At 39.7% G+C, this 22,962-nt stretch overlaps 1 protein-coding gene across 2 annotated transcripts; it reads left to right on the forward strand.

Annotated features, from left to right (window-relative positions):
* Positions 1–171: 171 nt before the first annotated feature.
* On the forward strand, positions 172–21,013 carry ERP27 (endoplasmic reticulum protein 27). Of its 2 annotated transcripts, none has more exons than XM_046643524.1 (7): positions 172–293; positions 664–764; positions 2,772–2,909; positions 14,489–14,605; positions 18,483–18,608; positions 19,769–19,966; positions 20,207–21,013. In XM_046643524.1, the coding sequence occupies exons 1-7, from the start codon at positions 200–202 to the stop codon at positions 20,252–20,254; spliced, it is 822 nt and encodes a 273-aa protein (XP_046499480.1). In that variant the 5' UTR covers positions 172–199; the 3' UTR covers positions 20,255–21,013. The 2 variants fall into 2 exon arrangements, with proteins under 2 accessions (XP_046499480.1, XP_046499469.1); XM_046643513.1 differs by having other exon boundaries at positions 20,373–21,013.
* Positions 21,014–22,962: the final 1,949 nt, after the last annotated feature.

Here is a 22,962-nt window from a genome sequence, read left to right on the forward strand (position 1 = left end):
CTTTCTTCTGGTTGGTTATGTTCTGAGGCCCTGTCACTGAACTTGGTCTTTTATCTCAGAAGTTGAAGGTCCCCCTAGAGCCAGCTGCAAAGTTCCCAGAGCACTAATAACACCACAGCCAATTAACCACAGAGCAGGCTGCCCCGCGTCAGTATCCCAAAACACCACGTCCAGGGCTCCGAGCAGGAGCAGGAGAACAATGGAAGCCGCCCGGTCCAGATGCCTGTTTCTGTTACTGCTCTTCACCTGCGAGCTGTCCCCAGAGGTTGCTGCAGAAGTTCAGGAATCCTCAGGTAAAAGAAAAAAGCACTTGGGTGACCACAGGGTGAAAGCTTTGTTAGGAGAAGGGAAGGGAACACGGGAGTACTCTGGGTACTTTCCTCCAAACCCAGAAAACTTTCCAGGAAATGCCAGTTAAAGACCTGTGTTGCCTAGTGGAGAAGAGGGAAGTCTGCCTTTATCCTTCAGAGAGAGGCCACCAGGTGGGGTCATCTTCCACGTTAGTGGAAAAATAAAGCCTTGGAATGGTAACCGCACCCCTAGATCTCCTTGACCTTGGTATTAAGAGAAAAAGTAGAGATGCCCTCATTATTTAGAGCTGCCGCTTCTCTGCTCGGTACCCAAACACCTTCTGCCTCTCTCTGACTCTCTGTCTCTGTCTAGATGGTGCCGGTGGCTCCCAGGAAGCTGTGTGGCTCACAGACGTCCCAGCTGCCATGGAATTCATCACTGCTGCTGAGGTGGCTGTCATAGGCTTCTTCCAGGTTTGTCCAGATACTCCACTTTCTATTCCCCCAGAGAACCAGAAATGGTCTACCTCAGGGAGCCAGCACAGTCACCTGCTGGCCAGGTGACATGCATTAGAGGCCAAAGGGCACAGAGTCTGCTTTCAGCTGGTCAGTCGAGATCTCTCAATTTCTAGACATTCCCAGTCTCTCTGAATTATCTTTCTTATACTTGCTTCAAGATTTCAGAGGCTGCCGACTGGGTCTCCTCATCTACGGATGATATAAGCTTAAGTCAATATCTGGATTGCTGAGGCAGGGGCTGGAATAAACCCAAATTCTATCGTCCAGACACACATTAGTCAATAGTTATTTCTGTCTAAAACCTTACCAAATGGGTAGCCCCTCCTTCTTCTTTCTCTTTGTCTGCTCTGATATGTTGAAAAAAGATGGCATTTTGTATATTAAAAGTATTAGCCTCCATCTTCCAGAATGGCTGCCTGGCTAATAAAAGGAGCCGTAAATGAGAGAGCATCCTTCCAGCCTCTTTATCTTTCTCTGGAGACAACATCCGGGGATTCTCACAGCTGATCAAGCCCCGACTCTCTCCTTGCAAACCTTCTTGTCTGTTTCCATTGATTAATTCCATTCACCATCACCCTGTCAATTCTGTACACACAGTCAGAAGTAGCTGCGATGAGATGGAAGAGGGGGAAGGAAGACAAGGGAGCACATTTTTTAGTGATGAGCGATCTCTAAACAAAAACAGCCGCCCTCAGGAAGGCAAGGGGTGGCAAGAAAGTGGAATTAGAATGCAATAACATAAACAGCCACCAGATGCCGCCACTAGATCCCTGAGCAAGTCCATTCTAAGGAGCAGAACACAAAAAGAGAAAGCCTAGATCGACAAGTGTTCATAGCCTCAAATGAACTCCACACACCCTTTCAGATGAACTCCTTCCGCTTGACCCCAGATGCAAGTGGCCTTGCAGCTTCTTTTCTCTTTAGACATTTCCTCCTTTAGCCCAGAGAGGTGTCAGGGAAGAATACATTCACTCCCAATTATTGCCTGGAGCTGGTGCCGGCTAAGTTCCCGTGATAGCAGGGAAAATGATGCCAGCTTGCTGCAGAAGGACTGGAATCATCACTCAGAAGTGACTTCCCTGTTCCCAACTGCCACCTGGGTTCCAGAGTTACAGCAACACATGAACAGTATCTTCATGGACAATAGCTCACAGTGGAAGGAGCAGGACTATTCTTCCATGTCCTGCACAAACCTTTGTTAATAAAACTTCTAAGCTTCCATTTTAAATTTCTTTTTTTTAAAGGTGTCCTTTTTGGTGAAGAAGATTGGCCCTGAGCTAACATCTGTTGCTGATCTTCCTGTTTTTAATTTTTTTCCTCCCCAAAACCCCAGTACATAGTTGTATGTCCTCGTTGTAAGTCCTTCTAGTTCTTCTATGTAGGATGTCACCACAGCATGGCTTGATGAGCAGTGTGTATGTCCGCACACACGGGATCCAAATCGGGGAACTCTGGGCCACAGAGGTGGAGTGCACAAAATTACCACTATGCCAGGGGCCAGCCCCTATTTTAATTTCTTTATTCTTTTAATTTTTTTACTGTTTATTCTTTTCTTGGCCCTTTTGACAGCACCTATTTTTTACTTTTGCATTTCTTCTTTCCTCCCTAAGTTGTTCCCAAAACATTTGCCTCCTGGGCTATATTAATGATGATGCAGCCCAACTCTGCAGGCCTCTATGATTTTGAGGTTCCCCTCAGCTATTAATAAACTTCAAGTTCTATGGTAAGGAGTGCTAGGCTTAGCCACAATTTTCTAGTTACCTATTAACCCACCCAGCCTGGAAAATTCAACAATGCCATTGCAAATTTAGCCTGTGTTCTCAGCAGTAAATATTTCACTGGATAATAAATCAAGTCTATGATTTCTGATATGAGTGAGCACATTTCTATTCTCTATTCTGTTTCTATGTGTCTCTCATCTAAAATAACTTCTGTGGGGTTTTTTTTTCCTCTTGTTTTTAGGATTTAGAAATACCAGCAGTGTCCATATTCCGTAGTATGGTGCAAGATTTCCAAGACGTGTCATTTGGAATCAGCACTGATTCTGAGGTTCTGGCTCACTACAACGTCACTGGGAATGCCATTTTCCTCTTTCGGCTGGTGAGTTAGGTGGGCAGCTCAAGGCTTCTCCCAGTTGTTCCTTAGGTTGTGGATTCACAAACTTGTGAGACTAGAAAAGAGTCTATGTCGTTAACACTAATGATGATGCCAGAGTCAGGGACAATGATGGCAAGGATGACGGCTCAGCTCAAGCTTCCCAAACAGATACTGTCATGAAATGGGAAGAGGACTGAACTGAGAATCAGGAGACGAGATTTGTAGCACTGCTTTGTCACTTACCAGCCATGTGACTTGGGCAGGTCACTTAACATTTTTCAGCTTCAATTCTTTCACCTATAAAATAAAAAGATTTGACCATTTCATTCTAAGGTCATTTTGAGCTCTAAAATTTTATATTTTTATATCTTTGGGAGTTCACTTACATTTATCAAGCATAGATTAAACAACTACTGTCTGCCTTATGCAAGATATTGATAATAAAAATATAAGTATATTCTCCTCTCTCATAGCTTTTAAAATATAGCAGAGATTGTAAACATAATCTACAAGTATCTATAATACAAAGAGCATCACTATGGATAAAGTATTATAAGGGTTTAAAGGATAAAGGCAGTGTAGGAATTCTGATAAAAAAGTTGATGAAGGAGACAACTGAACTGGGATTTAAAGGACAGACAAAATTTGGGCAAAGTGGAGGAGAATTCATGGCCAAGGTGGGAAAAAAAATTAAACTTAGGAAAGAGTGATCAGGCCTATTTGACTGGATCTCAGGGTACATGTTTTGGGGAAATGAATATAAAACAGAAAAGCTTGATTGGAAGCATATTGTGGAGAAATTTGAATACCAGCTTAATGGGTTTGCACTTAATTTAGTTGACACTGGAAAACCCCTAAAGCCTTTACACCCGGGGAGTAACATGAACAGGAATGTGTTTTAGCAAGATTATTTGGCAGCAATGGGTAAGATGTATTGTTAGGCAAAAAGACAAGAGTAAAGAGAACTTTTGTTAGGCTGACAAAACAGATCATGTACTAAGAGTCTGTAGCAGAAAGAGAGCAATAGAAAGTGAAGAAAGGCAGGTCCTGCAAGGATATCAAAACTACGGAAAGGAGGCCAAGTTTCAAGCGAGGGTAACTAGGAATAGTGAGGGCACATACAGAAAGAGGGATTTACGGTGATTTCGTCAGTTGTTGAGCTTTTATTGTTGGTGGAATATCAAGGTAAAGATGACCAAAGTCCACTGGAAATGAGAAACTAAGCAAGAGATAAAGTTTGAAGATTTCTGGACTGAATGTCCTTCCTCTTCTAGCCTCCAACCTCTCTATCTCGTTCACTTCTCATCCAAACCTCTTTTAAATGTGCTCTATATTCAGTGTCTCCAACTCTCTTTAAGCTCTTAAATGCACTGCTATCTAGTTTATGCTCCATCAGTCCATTAAAACTGCTGCCATCCCGGTCAGCATGGCTTCCGTATTTCCAAATCCAATGAACGCACATTAGGTCTTATTTTACCAGACGTTCCTGCCATATTTGACACTGTTGACCACTCTTTTCTCTTTAATATTCTCTCTTTCCTTGACCTCGAGCAGCCTTCGACTCCTGGCCCTCCTCTTCTTTTCTTAGTCTCCGTGAGACCTTCTCTTCCTCCATCTACACTACTGCCTGACCCAATGCTCTTCTCAATCTAGGTTATAGAATCCATGCTCAATGGAGGCAGAGACTGTTCGTTCACTACTTCAACCACAAAGACTGAAAAAGTGGTGCCTGTCAGGGGCTTGCCCTGTGGCCTAGTGGTTAAATTCAGCACACTCTACTCTGGCTGCCTGGGTTTGGTTCCCAGGTGCCAACCTGCACCACTCATCAGTGTCCATGCTGTGGCAGCAACCCACTTACAAAATAGAGGAAGGTTGATACAGCTGTTAGCTCAGGGTGAATCATCCTCAGCAAAAGAAAAAAAAAAGTGCCTGCCATGTAGTGGGTGCTCGTTAAGTGTTTGTTGAATAAATGAATATGTAAATGAATGAATGAATTAATTAATTAATGTGTAATCCTTAGGTAATATAATTCTTTCTCATATTTGACTATTATCTGTTGCTGAGGATTTGGAATGTTTTACCTCTAGCTTCGACCCCTCTCATGATTCAAATGCTTGCTGGATATAACTCTTTGGATACTCTCAAAAGCGCTACAATCTTAACATGCTCAAAACTGAATTTATCATCTGCACCTACTGAATCATGTACTATTCTTGAATCATGAATAGTGTATCGTTCAATAAAATGATACACTATTTTATCGAATGACTATGTTCATTCAGTCTGTAATTTTTGCCAATTGTACTCTATCTTATTGAACCTATATTTTCCTCCACTCTTTCTACTTCATTTCTCATTTAGACTCAGCATCTTTGGCATAAACAATTTCAAAAGCTTCTTAATTGATCTCCCTTTACTACTTCATATCCAATTTCTAGATTGGTATCAAAATGATGGATTTAAAATGGAAATTTGACCATGGCACTCCTTTCTTAAAAATTCTTCAATATTCCCCATTTCTTACAAGATCAAAAGGATGATATTTAAACATATAGTGTTTTATGACCTGGCAACTACCTGCTTTTCTATTCCCTTTTCCAGCACACTCTCATCCTGGGCTTTAAACACTCAATACCCAACTATACACGGTGTGATGGTACAATTCCATGATTTCACATAGGCTATTCCTCTGCCTAGAAAGCCACCACCCCTACTGCCCCCTATCACTTAGCCTCACCCAGCTAAGTCCTCCTCATACTCCAGTGAATCAGTTCAGGCATCTTATCCTTCGCAAAGCTTCCCTGGAATCTCCAAATTGGCCCCATTTTCCCTCTAGACTTCCTTATCTCTATTTTCATTTACCACTTTATAGTGCACGGCATGTATTTATGCAGCTGTCTCACCTCTTACCCAGTTAGACCACGAGCTATTCAAAGGGAGGAACCATGACTTATTTATCTTTGTATTCCAAAGGTCAACAATATACCTCAGGTACCTAGAAGACACTCAGAAAGTCTTTGAGGAACTGACTCACCTCCAAGAGTCTGTCTGAGGGCGCATGAGTCCCTTCGGCAATCTTTCCCCCACCCGGACAGCAGTTGCAGGTTTGCATTTTTACCATTGTGAAACAGGAATAAAGCAAGCCCTTCTGTGAAAAGCTTTGGTAAGAAAGCTATGGAAGGTTAAGCTAATGTCTTTTATGTTACAGTCCAACCATTGGCAGTAACCCTTCAATACAAACATTCGAATCAGCTCCAGCTCCACAAGAACCTCTGCCCGAGTCTGTTGTTTGTGAATCTCACGAAGGTGTGATTTAAAAGTCTTGGTACGACCAAGATACACATGTGGGGAAGAAAAACAAGTGCTGGCGCTTCCAATGTCTCGGCCTGCTTTACAGCCTCTAATGGGCTCATTAGCTTTGCTTACAACTGATTCTTTATAAAGCCCCGTTGATGACTTCCCAGAGCTGTTCGCTGTCCTTTAGCATCTGTTTTTTGTTTACCACTAAAAGAGAGACCCACTCTGACTGAACTCTTGGGACCTCTGGGGAGAAGATTATTGAGGAGCCTTACCGAAAACAAACACACTGGTTCCTGCCCCACTCCTGGTCTGGGGAGGCTCAGCTTTTCGATAAATATTTTTTTCTCAGATTACACTTTGAAAAGTTGAGTCCATATTTGAATAGGATTATTATTCAGGAGTTTGGGGTAACTTTTTTTAAAGAGAGCATCAACCAAGATTATTCTTTTTTACATTGGGAAACTTGAGCCTTTTGCAAATTTTTTGTACCTACTTTCATCTTAGATCTAGTTTCTTCTGTTTGTTTTAGTGCCTAATTTATGATAAGCACTCTGCTAGGTATTTTCCTATGTTCTACCATTTAATTCTCACGAGAATCTGATTAAATCATTATTATCATCCCTGTCTTATCAATAAGAAAACTAAAGTTCTATGAGATCAATTTGGTTTCCCAAAGTCTCACAACTATAAAGTAACAGATACTTGCTTCACACCAGCATTGCTGACCCTGAAGCATCCATTTCTTACTGTACTATAGTGACTCCCTAAGATGGTTAACCCGGAAGAAAACCTTTGTTTTACTGCTAGATTTTATCTACTCTAATGCCGTTCTTCTAAAGCCTTTTTTTTTTTTTTTCCAATCACTATCTCCTAAACCATTTCTCTATGCCCCTGGCACTATTTAATCAAACTCCAAGATTATTTCCCAAGGTTTAATCTAAGCACTACATAATTTGGCAAAGACATTTCAGAATTTAGATGTATAGAAATTTCAATTGTAAGAACATATTTAGAGATAAGCTGAAATAATGATAAGTGAAGAAATAATAAGACTATAGTGAGCTGACATTACCAAATGCTTGAAACGCTGGAGCAGTAAGAGGCCAGCAAATCATTCACATCATTCTCCAAAAATAGTGCAAGCCGACTATATAAACGTTATCAGGAAGAATTTAAGTAAAATGGAATAATAATAAGTTGTGTATGACGACCTGTCAGTTTGAGGATACAGGTTGTCTTTTGTGAGACAGAGGAAGACCCTCCACACTCCCCAACAGGGCTCTTATTGTTGCCCTCATAGAGATACAACCCTGGGTCGAATAAGCCATGAAACTACCCTAAAATGGAATTTCAGATATTATGTGAATGCTTACCCTGCTTTGGGTATTCTCAATCACTTCTATTTTAAGAAACGTAAGGATCCTAACTTTGACCCAATGGGATAGTAATGGAAACACAGTAGAGGCATTCTTGCATCCATTTGACAGATCTTTGTGGCATTCCTATTATAAGAAATGCACATTGCCAAACAAAGAGAATCGGAAGGAACTAGTGCAAAAAAATAAACTGATAAGAAATGCAAGAAGTAAGATGTGTCAAATTATTAAATATTTTTTCTAAAGTACATATTTGTCAAAGATATGGTAAGCTATGCAGCTTATGAAAACAAACCTGGGGCATGAGGGCACTTGTTTAACAGATGATTTCTCTGTGCTACCCAAGATATTTAATATTATAACTGCGGTGTCCACTAAGACAACTTTAACACATTTTATGAAAAGTTGGGCGGGTAATTAGAGAAGTTCCATGGAATACTGCTGAAATGCTAATGAACAGAAAAGGAGTGATTGAATCTCTTGGGATAATGTGCTATAGTGTCTTAAAACATAAAAGAAGCCACTTCTAGTCCTCTTGGGGAAACTCAAAATTACGTTTTAAAGTGGCCTCCCTTCTGGTTTACTGCTTCTGTTTTTCTTCTGGTCCTTCTTTTCTTGGGGAAAGAAATAACATGTAAAATTCTTTCCCCAAACTGAAAAAATACATAAAAATTTTTTTTCCCAACTCTTTGTTCCAGGGTCAGATTTTCTTTCCAGTGAGTTATGCAAATAATTCCTTTTACAGAAAGGAGATATCCTCTTCAAATGTTGTTTCCAGGAATCCTACACATGACTGTTCCAGAGTTTATTAGTTTAAGAAATAGTGAAATAATCAGGCATGTTTTGTTAAAAGAAGCTCCACAAACTGGAGAGACTTTAGGAGGGTGGTTTTATGAAAGCGCTTTGCTTCTTAAAGAATGTTATCACCACTTAACATCCTGTGCCTCCAACAGACCGCATTCCTTAAGTCCAGAAACACCTGGAGTCAGTGGTGTTTCCTGTTCCCCCTGTTCTGGGAAATGTGAGGGACTGCCTGGAACAGAGAGCAGAGTGGGAGGGGGCCCCTGGCCAGAGCACAGCTATGTCTGCGGAGGAGCAGTGCCAGGCTTGGGAGTTCCTAGAAAAATAATCAGGAAGTATTTAGACGTATTAAATATTAAAAGGGCCCTGATTGCGATTATAATAGTGATGATTTTGATGGTTGCAATTAACAAAGCCTTAAGTATGAAGGAGACATGCCAGCTGGCCAAGGCAGGACTTCAGCAGCAGTAAAGATCCTGTGCGCTCATTGTCTGTCTCTCCTCACTCTTCCTGGCTTGGAGAGGAGGATGGTAGAAGTGGGGGCAAGGACTCCACCCAAGATGATATTTTCTCTTGCTTTTATATTTCTGCCCCAAGCTCTCTACTCAGAACCTTGTGAATTTTAAAACAATTGAATATAGGAAGGGAGTTCACATTTTAAAATATCCTGTGGTTTTTATGAATTTTTTTCAAAATTCTTTTTTGGAAATACAAACATTTTCTGCACATCTAGATTTATTTCATAAATTTGAGTTGTGAAAAACAGTTCATAAAATAAAGTGATTAAATTGCTATCTGAGTGCATGTCAACATTTCCGTGCCTCAGTGCCTAACATATAGAAGGCAATCAACAAATAATTCATAAACAAATGGATTATAAAAGAATAACCACATATATTCAGAATTAATATAATTAACCATAAAGAGCGCAATGGGCTTTTTAGAGGTTCATATTGCTTTTAATTAACCCAATGGGGGACCATCTTGAACAACAGAAGTGAAAAATAGAAAATGGGAGTCATCATGGAGATGACAATAATGAACAATTTTGGATTCTTACTGTTTAGCAACTTTAATTTACCTCTGCCTGAATTCCCTCCTGCAGAAACTAAAATGAGACCTACCTCTGACTTTGCTGGGCAGACTGAGAGAAAGTATCTTGGAGGTAAAAGGATGGCACTAATCCAAGGCAAGATCTGATTGGGGAGGATCTATATGAGATAGCAGTTGTGAGGGGAAAGGGTTAAGGAGATGTCCAAGGGGGGGGTGGCCCAAAGATCTCAATAGTGATCCAAATTGTTTTAGGAAACAGAGAAAATTGTTCAGGACCTAGCCCTGATAATTTTATCTGCAGGCATAATTGCTATGGGTGATGGGAGCTTTATCTTGTGTCTTTATGGGCACAGGTAGATTGGAGGAGGGGAGTGGGAAGTCCTGGGAACGATGATTGGCGGTATGAAATTCTATCTTTTAATATATCTAAATATGGTGGAAAAGTTGTTCTAAAATGCAAATCTGGGATAACGGACTGCGTAACTAGACAATCCCTTCCATCAAAGATGATTTTTTAAAGCCTGGGCAAAAAGAAAAAGATAAGAATAAGGCATGGGAGAACTAGCAAGAGAGGGGAACATGTCTAGACTAAGATTTAAAAGAAGACGGAAACCGAAAAAGAGGAACCCTGTATTGGGCCTGCTTTTCCTCTGGGAGGCCTAGCCAGTCCTCGAAGAAGCAGTCAAGAGGCTGAGAGGTTTATTAGCATTTTTGAGACCCTCAAAGAGCCAGAAAAGTAAACGTTGGAGTCCAGGGCCCACAAGAGGAAATAGGAGGCAGATCTGGTAAACACTCTTTGCCCCACTTAGGACCCTCAAGATAAGAGTGAACCCTAACTAGATCAGTAGATCAGTCCTCCCAAGGGCTGCAGCACAGATTCAAATCACCTCAGTCCTTGAAATTGGATTAGGATGCTCCCATATGAATATCTAAATACACACATGCATATACACACACACACACCGCATCCATATGTAATTATGTATCTATGTAGCATATATAATCTATCCTCCACCATGCCATAGCATAACAGCTAAAACCCAAAGTAAAAGGGAAATATCTTAAATCAGAGAAAAAAGATTACCCTCAAAGTAATCTCAAAGGGGTAATATTAAAGATTCACAGTTGACTTCTAAATAGAAAGAGTGAAAGGCAGAATGTAAAGAATTATATCTTTCAAACACTGGAAGAAAATAACTGTCAACTTAGAATGCTACCCCCAGCAAAACTAGCCTTCAAAAATAAAGGTGAAACAAAGATGTTTTAAACAGCCAAACTGAGAGTCTATGTCACCCAACAGATCTAATTCATACTAAAGGAAATACTAAAAGGTGTTCTCTAGGCAGAGGGGAAAAAAAGCCCAGATAGAAGCTCAAAAATGCAGGAAGAAATGAAGAGAACCTTAAATGTAAATATGTGCATAAATGTAAATGTGTGTTGACTATATAACAATAATAATAATGTCTTCTGAGATTTAGAATTAAGACACAGGACAATAATCGCCTGTGAGTCTTGAGTGTGGAGCCAGGGGATGCAATTGGAAGGAAGTGACCTGTATTAGTATATTCTAGTATCTGCAATGGCCAAGAAGGATAAAACTGCCGATTAATATCAGATTCTGATAAGTAAAGAATGCATGTTGTGTCATGCATGCTGGTAATCCCTAAGAGAATAATTACAGCCTATGTAAGTTCTAAACCAATAAAGGGAAAGAAGGAATAAAATAAAGTGCTCTTTCAATTCAAAGTAGGCCAGAAGTGAATGAAAATGGGATTTGGAACAGGCAGAACCAAAGGAAAATACGTATTTAATTACATACACTAGCAAATACATTATATAAAAATAATCCAATTGAAAGACAATCTGACTGGATGAAATAATATGATTACATACTTTTTACAAGGAATACGTCATTTTAAAACATAGGGACTCATGTAAAACATAAAGATAGGTTACAAGGATAGAGATATACCAAGCAAACACTGCCAAAAAAAAAAACTAATAGAAGCATATTAACAGTAAACAAAGTAGAATTTTAGGCAGTAAGCATCGCTAGAGGTTAAGAATGATATTTTATAAAGATAAAAATTTCAATTTGTCCAGAAGATTTAATGGTTTTAAATTTGCATTTACCTAAAACATGGCCAGAGAATATATATGCAGAAACTGACAGAATTGTAAGAGAAACTGGTTAAATCCACAATCATGGTGCGAAATTTTAATATTTCTCTCTCGCTAGAATAAACTGGTTTTAAAAAATCATTAAGAATATAGACAATTTGAACTATAAAATTAATGAAGTGACCTGATTGGCATGTACAGAATCCTGTATTCAAATATTGTAGAATATACATAATTTTAAGGACACGTGTAATATACATTAGCCCCCACTAATCAGTAGTTTTGCTTTCTGTAGTCTCAGTTACCCTTGGTCAACCACAGTCCGAAAATATTAAATGGAAAATACTGGAAATAAATAATTCATAAGTTTTAAATTGTTTGCCATTCTGAGTAACATGATGAAATCTCCTGTCATCCAGCTCCCTCCTGCCAGGGCCATAAATCATCCCTTTGTCCAGTGTATCCACACTGTGCACGCTCCCTGCCAGTTAGTCACTTAGTAGCTGGCTGGGTTATCAGATCAACTGTTGTGATATTGCAGTGCTTGAGTTCAAGTAACCCTTATTTTACTTAATAATGGCCCCAAAGTAGAGATGCTGGCAATTCCAACGTGCCAAAGAGAAGCTGTAAAGTGCTTCCTTTAAGTGAAAAAGTGAAAGTTCTCAACTTAATAAGGAAAGAAAACAAAATCTTTATGCTGAGGTTGCTAGGACCTACAGTAACTTTTGCTACAGTATAATGTTATAATTGTTCTATTTTATTACTAGTTATTGTTGTTAATCTCTCACTGTGCCTAGTTTATAAGTTAAACTTTATCATATGTATGTATGTATGGTAAAAACATAGGCTATATAGGGTTTTGTACTATCCACCATGGGTCTTGGAATATACCCTCAATGGATAAAGGGGACTACTCTATATGGAAGTTAACATGTGATGTAAATAAAATGTAGAAATTAAGCAATAAATCAATAATAAGAATATAACCAGAAAATCTTACATTTTACAATTAAGAAATACACTTCTAAATAACTAATAGGTTAGAGAAGAAATAACAGAAATTAGAAGACGTTTTAAACTGAATGATAATAAAATCTACATATAAAATTTGGGGATGCATTTATAGCCTACACATTTCTAAGAGGGAAATGTGTAGATCTTAATGTACATTTTAGAAAAGAGTAATCCTAAAGATCAAGGATCTAAGCATCCATGTAAGAAGTAAGAAAAACAAGTTTTATGTGGGTTTTAGATATATTCGTGAAAGTCAAAATAATGTTTCTAGGGGATAACATAAAAGAATATCTTCATGACCTTGGTGTAGTCAAAGATTTTTTTAAAAACAAAACAAAAACACACACTAACTATAAAGAAAGATTGAAAACCTCAACTACTTTGAAATTACCTTCTGTTTATGAGCAGTGACCATTAAAAGGGAAGGCCCCAGTGAGAGAGAAGATATGCAATATAGAGCTAACAAAGGGCCTGTACCAGAATATATAAAAACATCTGCAAATCAGCAAGAAAAAGACAGACAACTCAACAGAATAAGCGACTTGAACAGAAACTTCCTGTAAGAGGATATACAAGTGGTTAATCAAGGAAATGCAATTAAAACCCCAATGAGATACTACCACATGTTCACAAAAACAAGTAAATTCAGAAAGGCTGATAATACCAAGTGCTGACAAGAATGTGGAGCAATAGAACTTTTTGAAACAATTCAGGTGCAAGTGTAAGCAATTATCCATTTTGGAAAATAGCTTGGTATTTTCTGCTAGTGGAAAATACACATACTCTATAATCAAAAATCCCAATCCTAGATATATGCTCAACAGATAAGAGGCATATTTATACCAAGAGACGTGAACAAGAGTGTTCATTGCAGCATTATTTTAATAACTGGAAACTGGAAACAACCTAAATATTCATCAACAGGAAAATGAATAAATAAATTTTGCACATTTCTACAATGGAATATTATACAGCAAGGAAAATGAGCAAACTCCAGCTACATGCAATAACATATGTGACACAAACAAAATGTTAAGCGAAAGAAATGAGGTACACATACAAAAAACATACTTCTTTTCCATTTACATAATGTTTTTTAAAAAGATTAAACTATAGCATTAAGAGATGCATCTTTAAGTGGTAAAGCTATAAAGGAAAGGATGAAAATGGTTATCATAAAAGTCAGGATAATAGTTACTTTTGGAACAAATGGATGGATTATTGATTAGAAGGGAGTACAGAGGGCTTCAAGTTTTCTGGCAAAATTCTCTTTCTTTACTCAAGTGGTAGCTCCTCAGTTGTTTGCTGTGTAATAATATACTGTTTTACATTTTCCGTTTTGTGCTTTTCTCTATATGTACCTTTTATTTCACATTAAAAGGGTTCACAAATAAAACATAAAACTGACCATGGAAATGTCTTCCCTTGCCTTCAGATTAGAGTTTAGTCTTCTTACCCTGGCTACCCCACTGACCTGTCTCCTTCCTCCCTGCACTTGGCATCTACTGCTATAGTCTCAGTAAACTAACTGCAGCTTCCAGAACATGGCATCTCACATCTTTTGGCCTTTTGGGAATACCGTTCCTTACTTAAAATTCCCTCCCCATCCTCATTCATCTCACCAAATCTTAGCCATTTTTCCGGAGCTACCTCTTCCTGGAAGCTTTTCTGCTCGTCCTTGTGGGACATACAGGACTGTGACTCCCCTGTGATGACATTCGCCACACGTGGGACATTTCTGTCCACTTCTCTGTATCCCTCAGGACAGTGTGTTCCTCAAAGGCAGGGAACATTTCCTACGTAGTTTTCCATCTTTGGAGCTTTAGATAGTGCCTGACGTGGTAAGTGGTCCAGAAACATTTATCAATGAATGAATTAAGACAGAACAGTAATAATTTTATCCTTTTTGTTACCCAGGTGGATAACAAGCAACTGGATTTAAAGAACGAAGACATCGAAAACATTGATGCCACCAAATTAAGCCTTTTCATTGAGACCAACAATCTCCACTTGGTGACAGAGTACAACGATGTGGTAAAAAATAGTCCCTGTCTCCAGCTCCTTCAGTCCCCACGCCAGGGAGGGTACTTTTCATAGCAGAGATCCTTCTGTCCAGGAGTTCGAGTCCTTTGACCAATAATAACAGTAACCACCTTTAACTGAACACCGAGTTGTTTATGTTGCCATCCTTCCTACAACCCTTTATCATTGATAGACTTGGCCCTACCCAACAAAGAAACAGAATCAGAAAAGTTAAATGACGTATCACACGACTAGTAAGAAAGAGCCAGAATGCATAGTTAAGGTGACTGACTCAAAAACTTCTGAGTGTTACAGCCTGAGAGTGTTCCGTGAAGGCAACTCTGATCCAAGCAACTCTCTAGACCTTGCTTCTCAAATAAGATTGCAATCCACACCAAAGGTCCATTTTTTACATAAAGCGTTGGTGACCAATACTTTTGTAAAATAGAATAAAAGTCAATTAACAGACAAATGAAATTTTGAAAAATAAAACCCACTGTTCACATATTTGGATTTCTATGTAACGTAAAATTTCTCTATGTTTTAAATACTTATTCCCATTTTCTGCATCTACCCCCTTATGGACTAGTATCTAATGGATCCTGGTCTGGCACCACCTGCACGTGCCTAGACTCTCATGCTGCCTCAGCTCCCTTTTAGGCTTGTCTTCCTTTGATGTTGCATGCTGCATGCAACCTGGAGGAAGGTGTTGCTCCACCTGTCCTGATAATCTTCTGGCCTTCTAACATCCTACAACTTATAGAGTCACCATAGTTCCTGCCTTTTATTTTCCATGACATAGATCAGAGTGACAGAGTATTAATTTCCAGTGATCTACATCAGCTCAGAAATGCTGTGCATTCTCTAATGACAGGACTTTACAGGCATGTCATGATTTTTAGAACTTACAAATCTCTTTCTCGTCATTTTCTCATTTAATCCTCCCACTAACTTTTTTGAGGTAGAAGAGAGAAAATTATTATGCCCGTTTTACAGAAGAGAAAATTCAAGGTCCAAGTGACTTATTCAAGATCACACAATGAGTATGTAGAAAAGCATCATTTCAGGCAGAAAATTTACCTGATGATGCGTTAGCTCATGTTGTCTATTTCCATTTTACAGGAAAGGAAATGGAAGGTCAGAAAAGTGAAATAACTTCCTCAAGGCCATATGACTAGTAATTTGAGCTTCAGAGACATCTGTATCCACTGGTCCCTGCTTTTTTCATGAATGTTCTGTCTGACAGTCCTGTGGTTTTTCCATTGCCCCACACAGCCTTCAGTAGAAAACACGCCTTTTCCTGTTGACTAAATTCCTGTCCACCTCTCACATCATGTTTGTCTCTGTGGAGCAGTGACTCCATTTCCACTTTTGCTAAGATTCCAAACACATGCACGCCGGGGGTGTTGGCAGCAAGAACCAAAAAGGCATTTTTCTCTATAGGGCTGCCAGGTGTGCATGTGGGACCAGAAAAGATGATCTTATGGTCCTTGGGTTTGTGGCTTCAGCATCCTGGGATTCTTCAGTCTAATGCAGGAGTAAGGAGTAAGGACTGGCCTTCCTGAGTTCTTATGCCTGGTCCATGTCTCATCTTACAGAACAGTGACATATTTTTTTAAGTCTCACATTAGTAGTGAAGGCAAATCACTTCAAGAAGAGATTAGGTAAGAATTTCTTTAGGGAAGCAAGTTCAACTTTTATTTTGACTTTTTCATTTGCCAAAAGTAGTATTTTTCTCATTTGAAGACCTGCCCACACCTCTATAGTTATTTCTCATCTGTTGCTGGTGCAGAGGTTTGTACCGGTAGCAATTAGGCAGAAACTCACAGATGTGTACTTGACCTGCTGTGCACTTTTAATGCCCATGCAATATGTGGCTTCAAGGTGAAAATTCAGGCTGTGTCTGTTAGGATTAAACTAATCACCTCTGCTATGCTCAATCCTTTCTGCTAAGACAATGGTACCTTTTGACTCCTTAGCTTTTATTTCTCAATTCTTCTCAAGAGTTACCCTTCATCTCTGCTCTAGGAGGGTAGATGCATGCTCTAAATTTAAGTCGCAGGATCTAGTAAAACAAGAGACAATTATTTACCATCCAATCTTCCAAATTTAAAATCTAAGAGCTGGTTTTCAACTCCAGGGAGATAGTTTTGGGAAAGAACTCACTGGGCTCTCCTTGCCTCCAGCCAATAGAGCTGGAGAATCTCTACAGAGCAGTGTGTAGCTTCCAGAAGGATCCTACCTAGTTGCCCCTCTTCCCACCATCCTAGGACTCTGCCCTCTGGTTCGTTAATCCACCGTACTCTGTCTTCCTGGGCACATACTAGTTTTACAGCAATGCTGTGTGTATTCAGAAGGGAGAGGTAAAAAGGAATGGAATTTGTTTAAAATAGAGACACTGGCAGCACTATTTAGGAAAGTGAAATGAAGGGAGCCACTGCCATAGTTTCACCCTCTTTCTCCTCTCCTCACTCGGGCTTATGACTGTCCCGCTTCCCTCCGTCATTGACAACTTCATAGGGAATCACCATCTCTAATCAGCAAAAAAGGGCCAATGCTTCTCCAGAAGAGCTTACCTTATTCCTGACGGGGGGCAGACTGGTTCAACTATGCTTGTGGTTGGATTGGTTTAGATGGGGTTTTGCAATCAGCTGTGTACGAGGCAGTACACCCCGCTGGTTAAGAGCACAGACTCTGGATCCAAAGTGCTTGGTGTAATTCCAAGTCCACCACTTTGTGACTTTGGGGAGTTGCTTAATTATCTGTGCCTTAATTTCCTCATTTAAAAAGCTGGGACCTTGGGGCCACCCAGTGGCATAGTGGTTAAGTTCACATGCTTCACTTTGGTGACCTGGGGTTCCCTGGTTTTGATCCGCGGTACAGACCTACACACAGCTTATGAAGCCATGCTGTGGCATGTGTCCCACATATAAAATAAAGGAGAACAGGCACAGATGTTAGCTCAGGGCCAGTCTTTCTCAGCAAAAATAGAAGGATTGGCAGTGGATGTTGTCTCAGGGCTAATCTTCCTCCAAAAAAGAAAAAAAAAAAGCTGAGATTTTGAGGATTAAATTAATTCTTACATATAAAGACCTCAAAATAATGCCTGGTACACAGCAAGCACTTAGTAGGTATGCGCTACTAATATGCGGCCAAAGGCCACATTTCAAGAGTATATGACTGCACTTGCAACACAAAGAGGGATTGAAATAAGTAACTAATGTGTTACATGTTACATTAGTTGTCTATTGATGCCTAACAGATTACATCAAAGCTTAACAATTTAAAACCATAAACATTGATTATCTCATCCAGTTTCTGTGGGTCAACAATTTGGGAGTGGGTAGGTTATGTGCTTCTGATCTTGGGTCTCTTGTGAGCTTGCAGTCATTGGTCAGGGCTGCAGTCATCTGAAGGTTTGACTGGGGCTGGAGGATCTCCTTCCAAGATGGCTCATTCACATGGCTGGCAAGTTGATGCTGGCTTTTAGTAGGAGGCTTAGTTCCTTGCCATGTGAATCTCTCCCTAGGGCTGCTTGAGTGCCCAACATTGAAGCTGGCTTTTCCCAGAGTGAGTGATATAAGAGAGAGCAAGGCAGAAGCCATGGTGTCTTTTATATTTTGATCTTGGAAGTCATGCTCTGTCATTTCTGCAATATCCCATTGGCCACTCAGCTCAGCCCTATTCACTGTGGAGAGGAAATCTACACAATTGCATGAAAACCAGAGCATGAGATTTATTGAGAGCCATCGTGTAGGCTAGTTATCATTTGTGTTAAGAACGGACAACTCTCATTACTGTTTCAGTCCACGTATTCACTGGGTTGCCACTAATGGGGTTTTTCCTCCCTCTCTCTTTCATTCTACCATAATACATTTCTACTTGCCAGACTGCGGTTGGCCTGTTTAATAGCATGATTGAGATTCATCTTCTACTGATGATGAACAAGGCCTCCCTAGAGTATGAAGAAAGCTTGCACAGATACCAGGAGGCAGCTAAGCTCTTCCAGGGGAAGGTAAGTCTGTAAGGGGAGACATCCTATTGAATACTCAGCCCCAGGACACTAGGAAAAGGAAGATGGAGCCAGGAATAAGGAAAAGTAAGAAAAACAACAAGTATGGCTAAGAGGTAACAAAGTGATAACTGGGGCATAATAAATCACATTACTCTGATTTAATATTAAAGATGTTGTATTTTGTATTATTAAAAGCCCATATTTTGTATTAATAAAGTATTATTATTATAGTGAAATCTTCCCTTAGTGGTAAGTCTATTTCTTTTTTTGTGCATTAACAGGTGGAGAGAAAATAGAGACCCAAAGATACTGAAAAATAAAAATCACCTATTAGTCACCATTTGTTTATTCCTTGTCATCATCTATTAAGGTTTTAGACCTCAGGGCTTATTTCTGACATAAAACACCAATCACGTACCTGGTGCCTATTGGATGTCCAATAAATATTTCTTTCCCTTCCCTACTTTGTGAAGTTCTGCTCAATATCACTGAAATAGTAACACTTCAACCACTTCAAGGCTGCTGCATTGAACTAGAGATCTCCTCAATGATGAGAGCTGTCTGGTAATAAAGAAATTGACTTTCTAGTGGTTGTTTCCCTAACACTCAAAGTTTTCAGTGATCCTGAATGTAGATGATCCTCTAACAAGAATATCATAAAGAAGATTTCTACTTTGGGTAAAAAATTTAATTTAAAAATATAAAATAGTTAACATTCAACAAGCGCTCGCTATGTGCTGAAAACTGTACTAGACGTATTGCATGCATCCTCTCATTTAACCTCCCCCAACAGAAGCCTATTTTTCTGATAACACTGAGTCTCAGAGAGGCTGAGTAATGTGCCCAAAGTCACACAGCTGGAAAGTACTAGAGACAAAATTCAAGACTAATTCTCCACTTCAACCATTAAGCTATACTTTCTCCCTTAGCTAGTTGCTTAAGTCTTTTCCAATTCTAATTTCTTAAAATTAAACAAACCTGATCAAAGGGATAAAATACCAAAGCAATGCTAAATAAGGAGAAGTTCATTCTAAACTGAGATTTAAATTGTGCAGCACAGACCACAAATTCAATCAGTATAAACTGCAATAATTACAAGCTATGTCTTTCTGCCCAGGACCTCAGATAGATCTTTCTGTTTCAAATTTCTCCAAATACAGATACTTTTTATTCTGGTGGACAGTGGTGTGAAGAAAAATGAGAGGGTGATAGCATTTTTCAAACTTAACGTGTCTCAGCTGCCTGCGCTGGCAATTTACCACACTGTGGATGATGAGTGGGACACGCTGCCCATTACGGAAGTTGCAGTAGAGCGTGTGCAAAACTTCTGTGATGGATTCCTAAAAGGGAAACGGTTGGTAAGTGTGAGACTACAGGTAAAGCCAATTGAGCTTTCTTCCTCTTTATGTCCCTTTTATTTCCTGTTGAGTAAGAATTCTACTGGATTTGATTAAGAGCAAAAATATATGAGGATATGGTGGTCAGAGTCAGGATGCTGGTTAGATTACAGTTATGGGAAAAGAACTACAAAAGCACTTTTGGAAAGGTCTTGCGTATTCAAAGGAGTTGAATTTTGCTTCTCAACATTCTGTTTACAGTATCAATGGGAAAGAAATCAACTTGCCTATAAAGAGTTCATGAAATAAAAATTGAAGATGGATTTACGACTTCCGGGAGTGGTTAAATAGCTCAGTTTGCTAATCTCAGAGCTCAAAAACAAGAGTGGATTCCAAGTCTAAATTTCAGTGTCATGGTGTTTTTCAGAAACAAAATCCTGAATCAGAAGAAAAGACTCCAAAGGTGGAACTCTGATTTCTCCCTGACACTTCCGCGTATTACCAAGTATCAACTTTACGCTGAATAAAAAGGGGCAACTCAAACCTCAGAGACACTAAACAACAGGATCCTCAGGCCCTCAGACACACACGCACTCAGCTGCATTTTGCTCCTTAAAATCCCATTTGATCTCTTGTCTTTTCTTTTAAACTTCCCATCCTCACGCACTATCCATCCAGTTTTCTCTTATGCATTCATACTGCACAGGCCCACGCACTATAGCACCACCATAAAATCACTGGATGGAGGATTTAAGAGAAATACTGCGAACCACTATGAAGGAGAGACTTTCCTAGAGGGAGATTGTTCTGATTCATCATTTAATATTGAATTTCTACACTGCACGTCTTACAGCATGGCTTCTGCTCTTTTAGGATTCCCTGGGGGTGGAAACTCTACTTTCCTCATAAGCACATGTTCCTCTCTCACTCAGGACCAAGAACAAAAGGATGATTTTAAACACCTTTCTGGAATTTTCTTTTTGCCAGAAGATAATTCCAAGTTTCCGAACTCAGCAGAAACAGGCCATTTTAAAACTCTGTGTTTATTTAGCATTTCTAACTCCCCCTGTAAATCAACAACCACATAATAAATAAAAAGCAACAATGTTATAGGAAAAGACTGGCATCTCTTTGCAGGCCCAACCTTTTCCAAACACCCACTTGCCCGACTAAGCAGCATGCACCTCACCTTTCGATGCCCACTGTTTAGTGTCAGGCCGTGAACCATTAATGTGTTATTGTTCACTCTGTGGGTGGGATGGGAGGTGGGTAGAGACCTTGCTGCATGAGGACTGGTGTAAATGTGGCAAAGGGGCCAGGAACCAAATTAAGCAAAAGGTTGGGGAACGGATAGGAGAAGGGGGGACTTGGCGAGGGGGCAGGTTGGGGCTGACTAGCCATGGATTATATTGCAGGTGAGGTGGGCAGCCCATGTGGGAAGGAGAGAGAGTTTGGCTGAGTGTCTCTGGCCCACAGGCTGTTACTGTCAACACACAGATGCTACATTGTTCCCAGGAGGCCCCTGGCTCAGAAGGAAAGGGCCTAAGTGCTGAAGAGCTGAAAAACCACAGTGTATACCTAAGGGCTGGTCCAAGAGAGGAACGGAGAATGAAAGGCTTAGTTATTCCTTTCTGTGGGGAAAACTCCACAGCCCCCGAGCTGGGAGTCAGCAGCTGGCAAGGACACTGTGAAAGCAGCTGTGTACGGCACGCCTCTCAGCAACATGAGACTGAGGGATTCTGAGAAGGCTATCCAGCCCATCCACAGGGCTGCAGAAAACCACCCACTCTCTTGCTTGAGGCTGAAAAATATTCCTAGGATAGGCATATCCCAGAAGTCTCCCTTTGATCCTATAAACCAGAACTCTTGACATTCACAGTCAGGAAATTCTTCTGATATCCAGCTGAGGTCATCTAGCCACACAAGCTCGTTTCTTCTTACCTACACACCATGGAAATTCTCAACAGCTGCCAATCAGCATCTCCAAATGCCGCCTTCAGCTCTTGCTGGTTGCTCTTAAGCCCCCTTATCCAGTCTTCTTTTCTCCATACTTACAATCCAGCTCTTTACCCAATTTTTTTTTTTGTTTTCAAGTCATTTGATTCACTTTATTGTTTTTCTCTCTTCCCTCTTTCTCAAGTTTCCTTCTTTCTTGCTTAAAATAGTGGGATCCCAAACTATTGTAGGAATTTGGTAAATGCTAAAGGATGATTTCCCATGAGCTATATTGTATTCAATGTTGGGTTGAGTTTTCAATTATTTTACTTGAAGTGTTCCCCCCGACGACTAGGGTCAACACTGACCACATAGGTCTTAACATCTTTATGGTGTATTTTGCTGCTGGATGACATTCAATAGCAATTTTGTTATCTGTTGTCTTTTGTTTGCTTATTTTGATCTTTATGGTATTGAAGTTAAGTATTTCTTTTCAGTTAATGGTTCTTCAAAATTCCAAGACATTTTTGCATGTCTTCTTCACAGTCAATGCTGTTCTTTGTAGCTCTGGGGTTCATGACCAAAGAATGGAACTTCTTCAGAAAGAAGAGATTTCTGAAAGTTCTCATTCATTCACTAAAGACCAGCTTTGTATTGTGAACTTCTGTAATTTCTAGATCTTCACTGGCTTTGGGAAATATCTTCCTAAAATAATACATTCATTTCCCCAAGGCTATTTTATTGTTGAAATATCTAAATGTATCTTCACTACTTTTCATCATGGACTCATTCATTGGCCCTAGCTGGCAAGACGGCCATACTTTTTCTTTAAAGTATGAAAGAAGTAGTGATGTTATGCAAGAGAACTCTGTAAGAGATAATGGAAGATTTGGAAGATTATGATAGAAGGAAGGAGCAGGAGCAGAGCATGAGTCAGAGGAATGCCAGGAGAGTGTGTGTTTGAGTCTCACCTCTTCTCTGTATGTGGCTGTGACCTTGGGAAGAACCACTTTCTATCTTTGAACTTCAGTTCACTGGGTATAATACAGTAATTTATAGGATTTTTGGAGAAATCAGAGTAA

Source organism: Equus quagga, chromosome 1, assembly GCF_021613505.1.
Source record: "Equus quagga isolate Etosha38 chromosome 1, UCLA_HA_Equagga_1.0, whole genome shotgun sequence".
NCBI classification, from domain to species: Eukaryota; Metazoa; Chordata; class Mammalia; order Perissodactyla; family Equidae; genus Equus; species Equus quagga.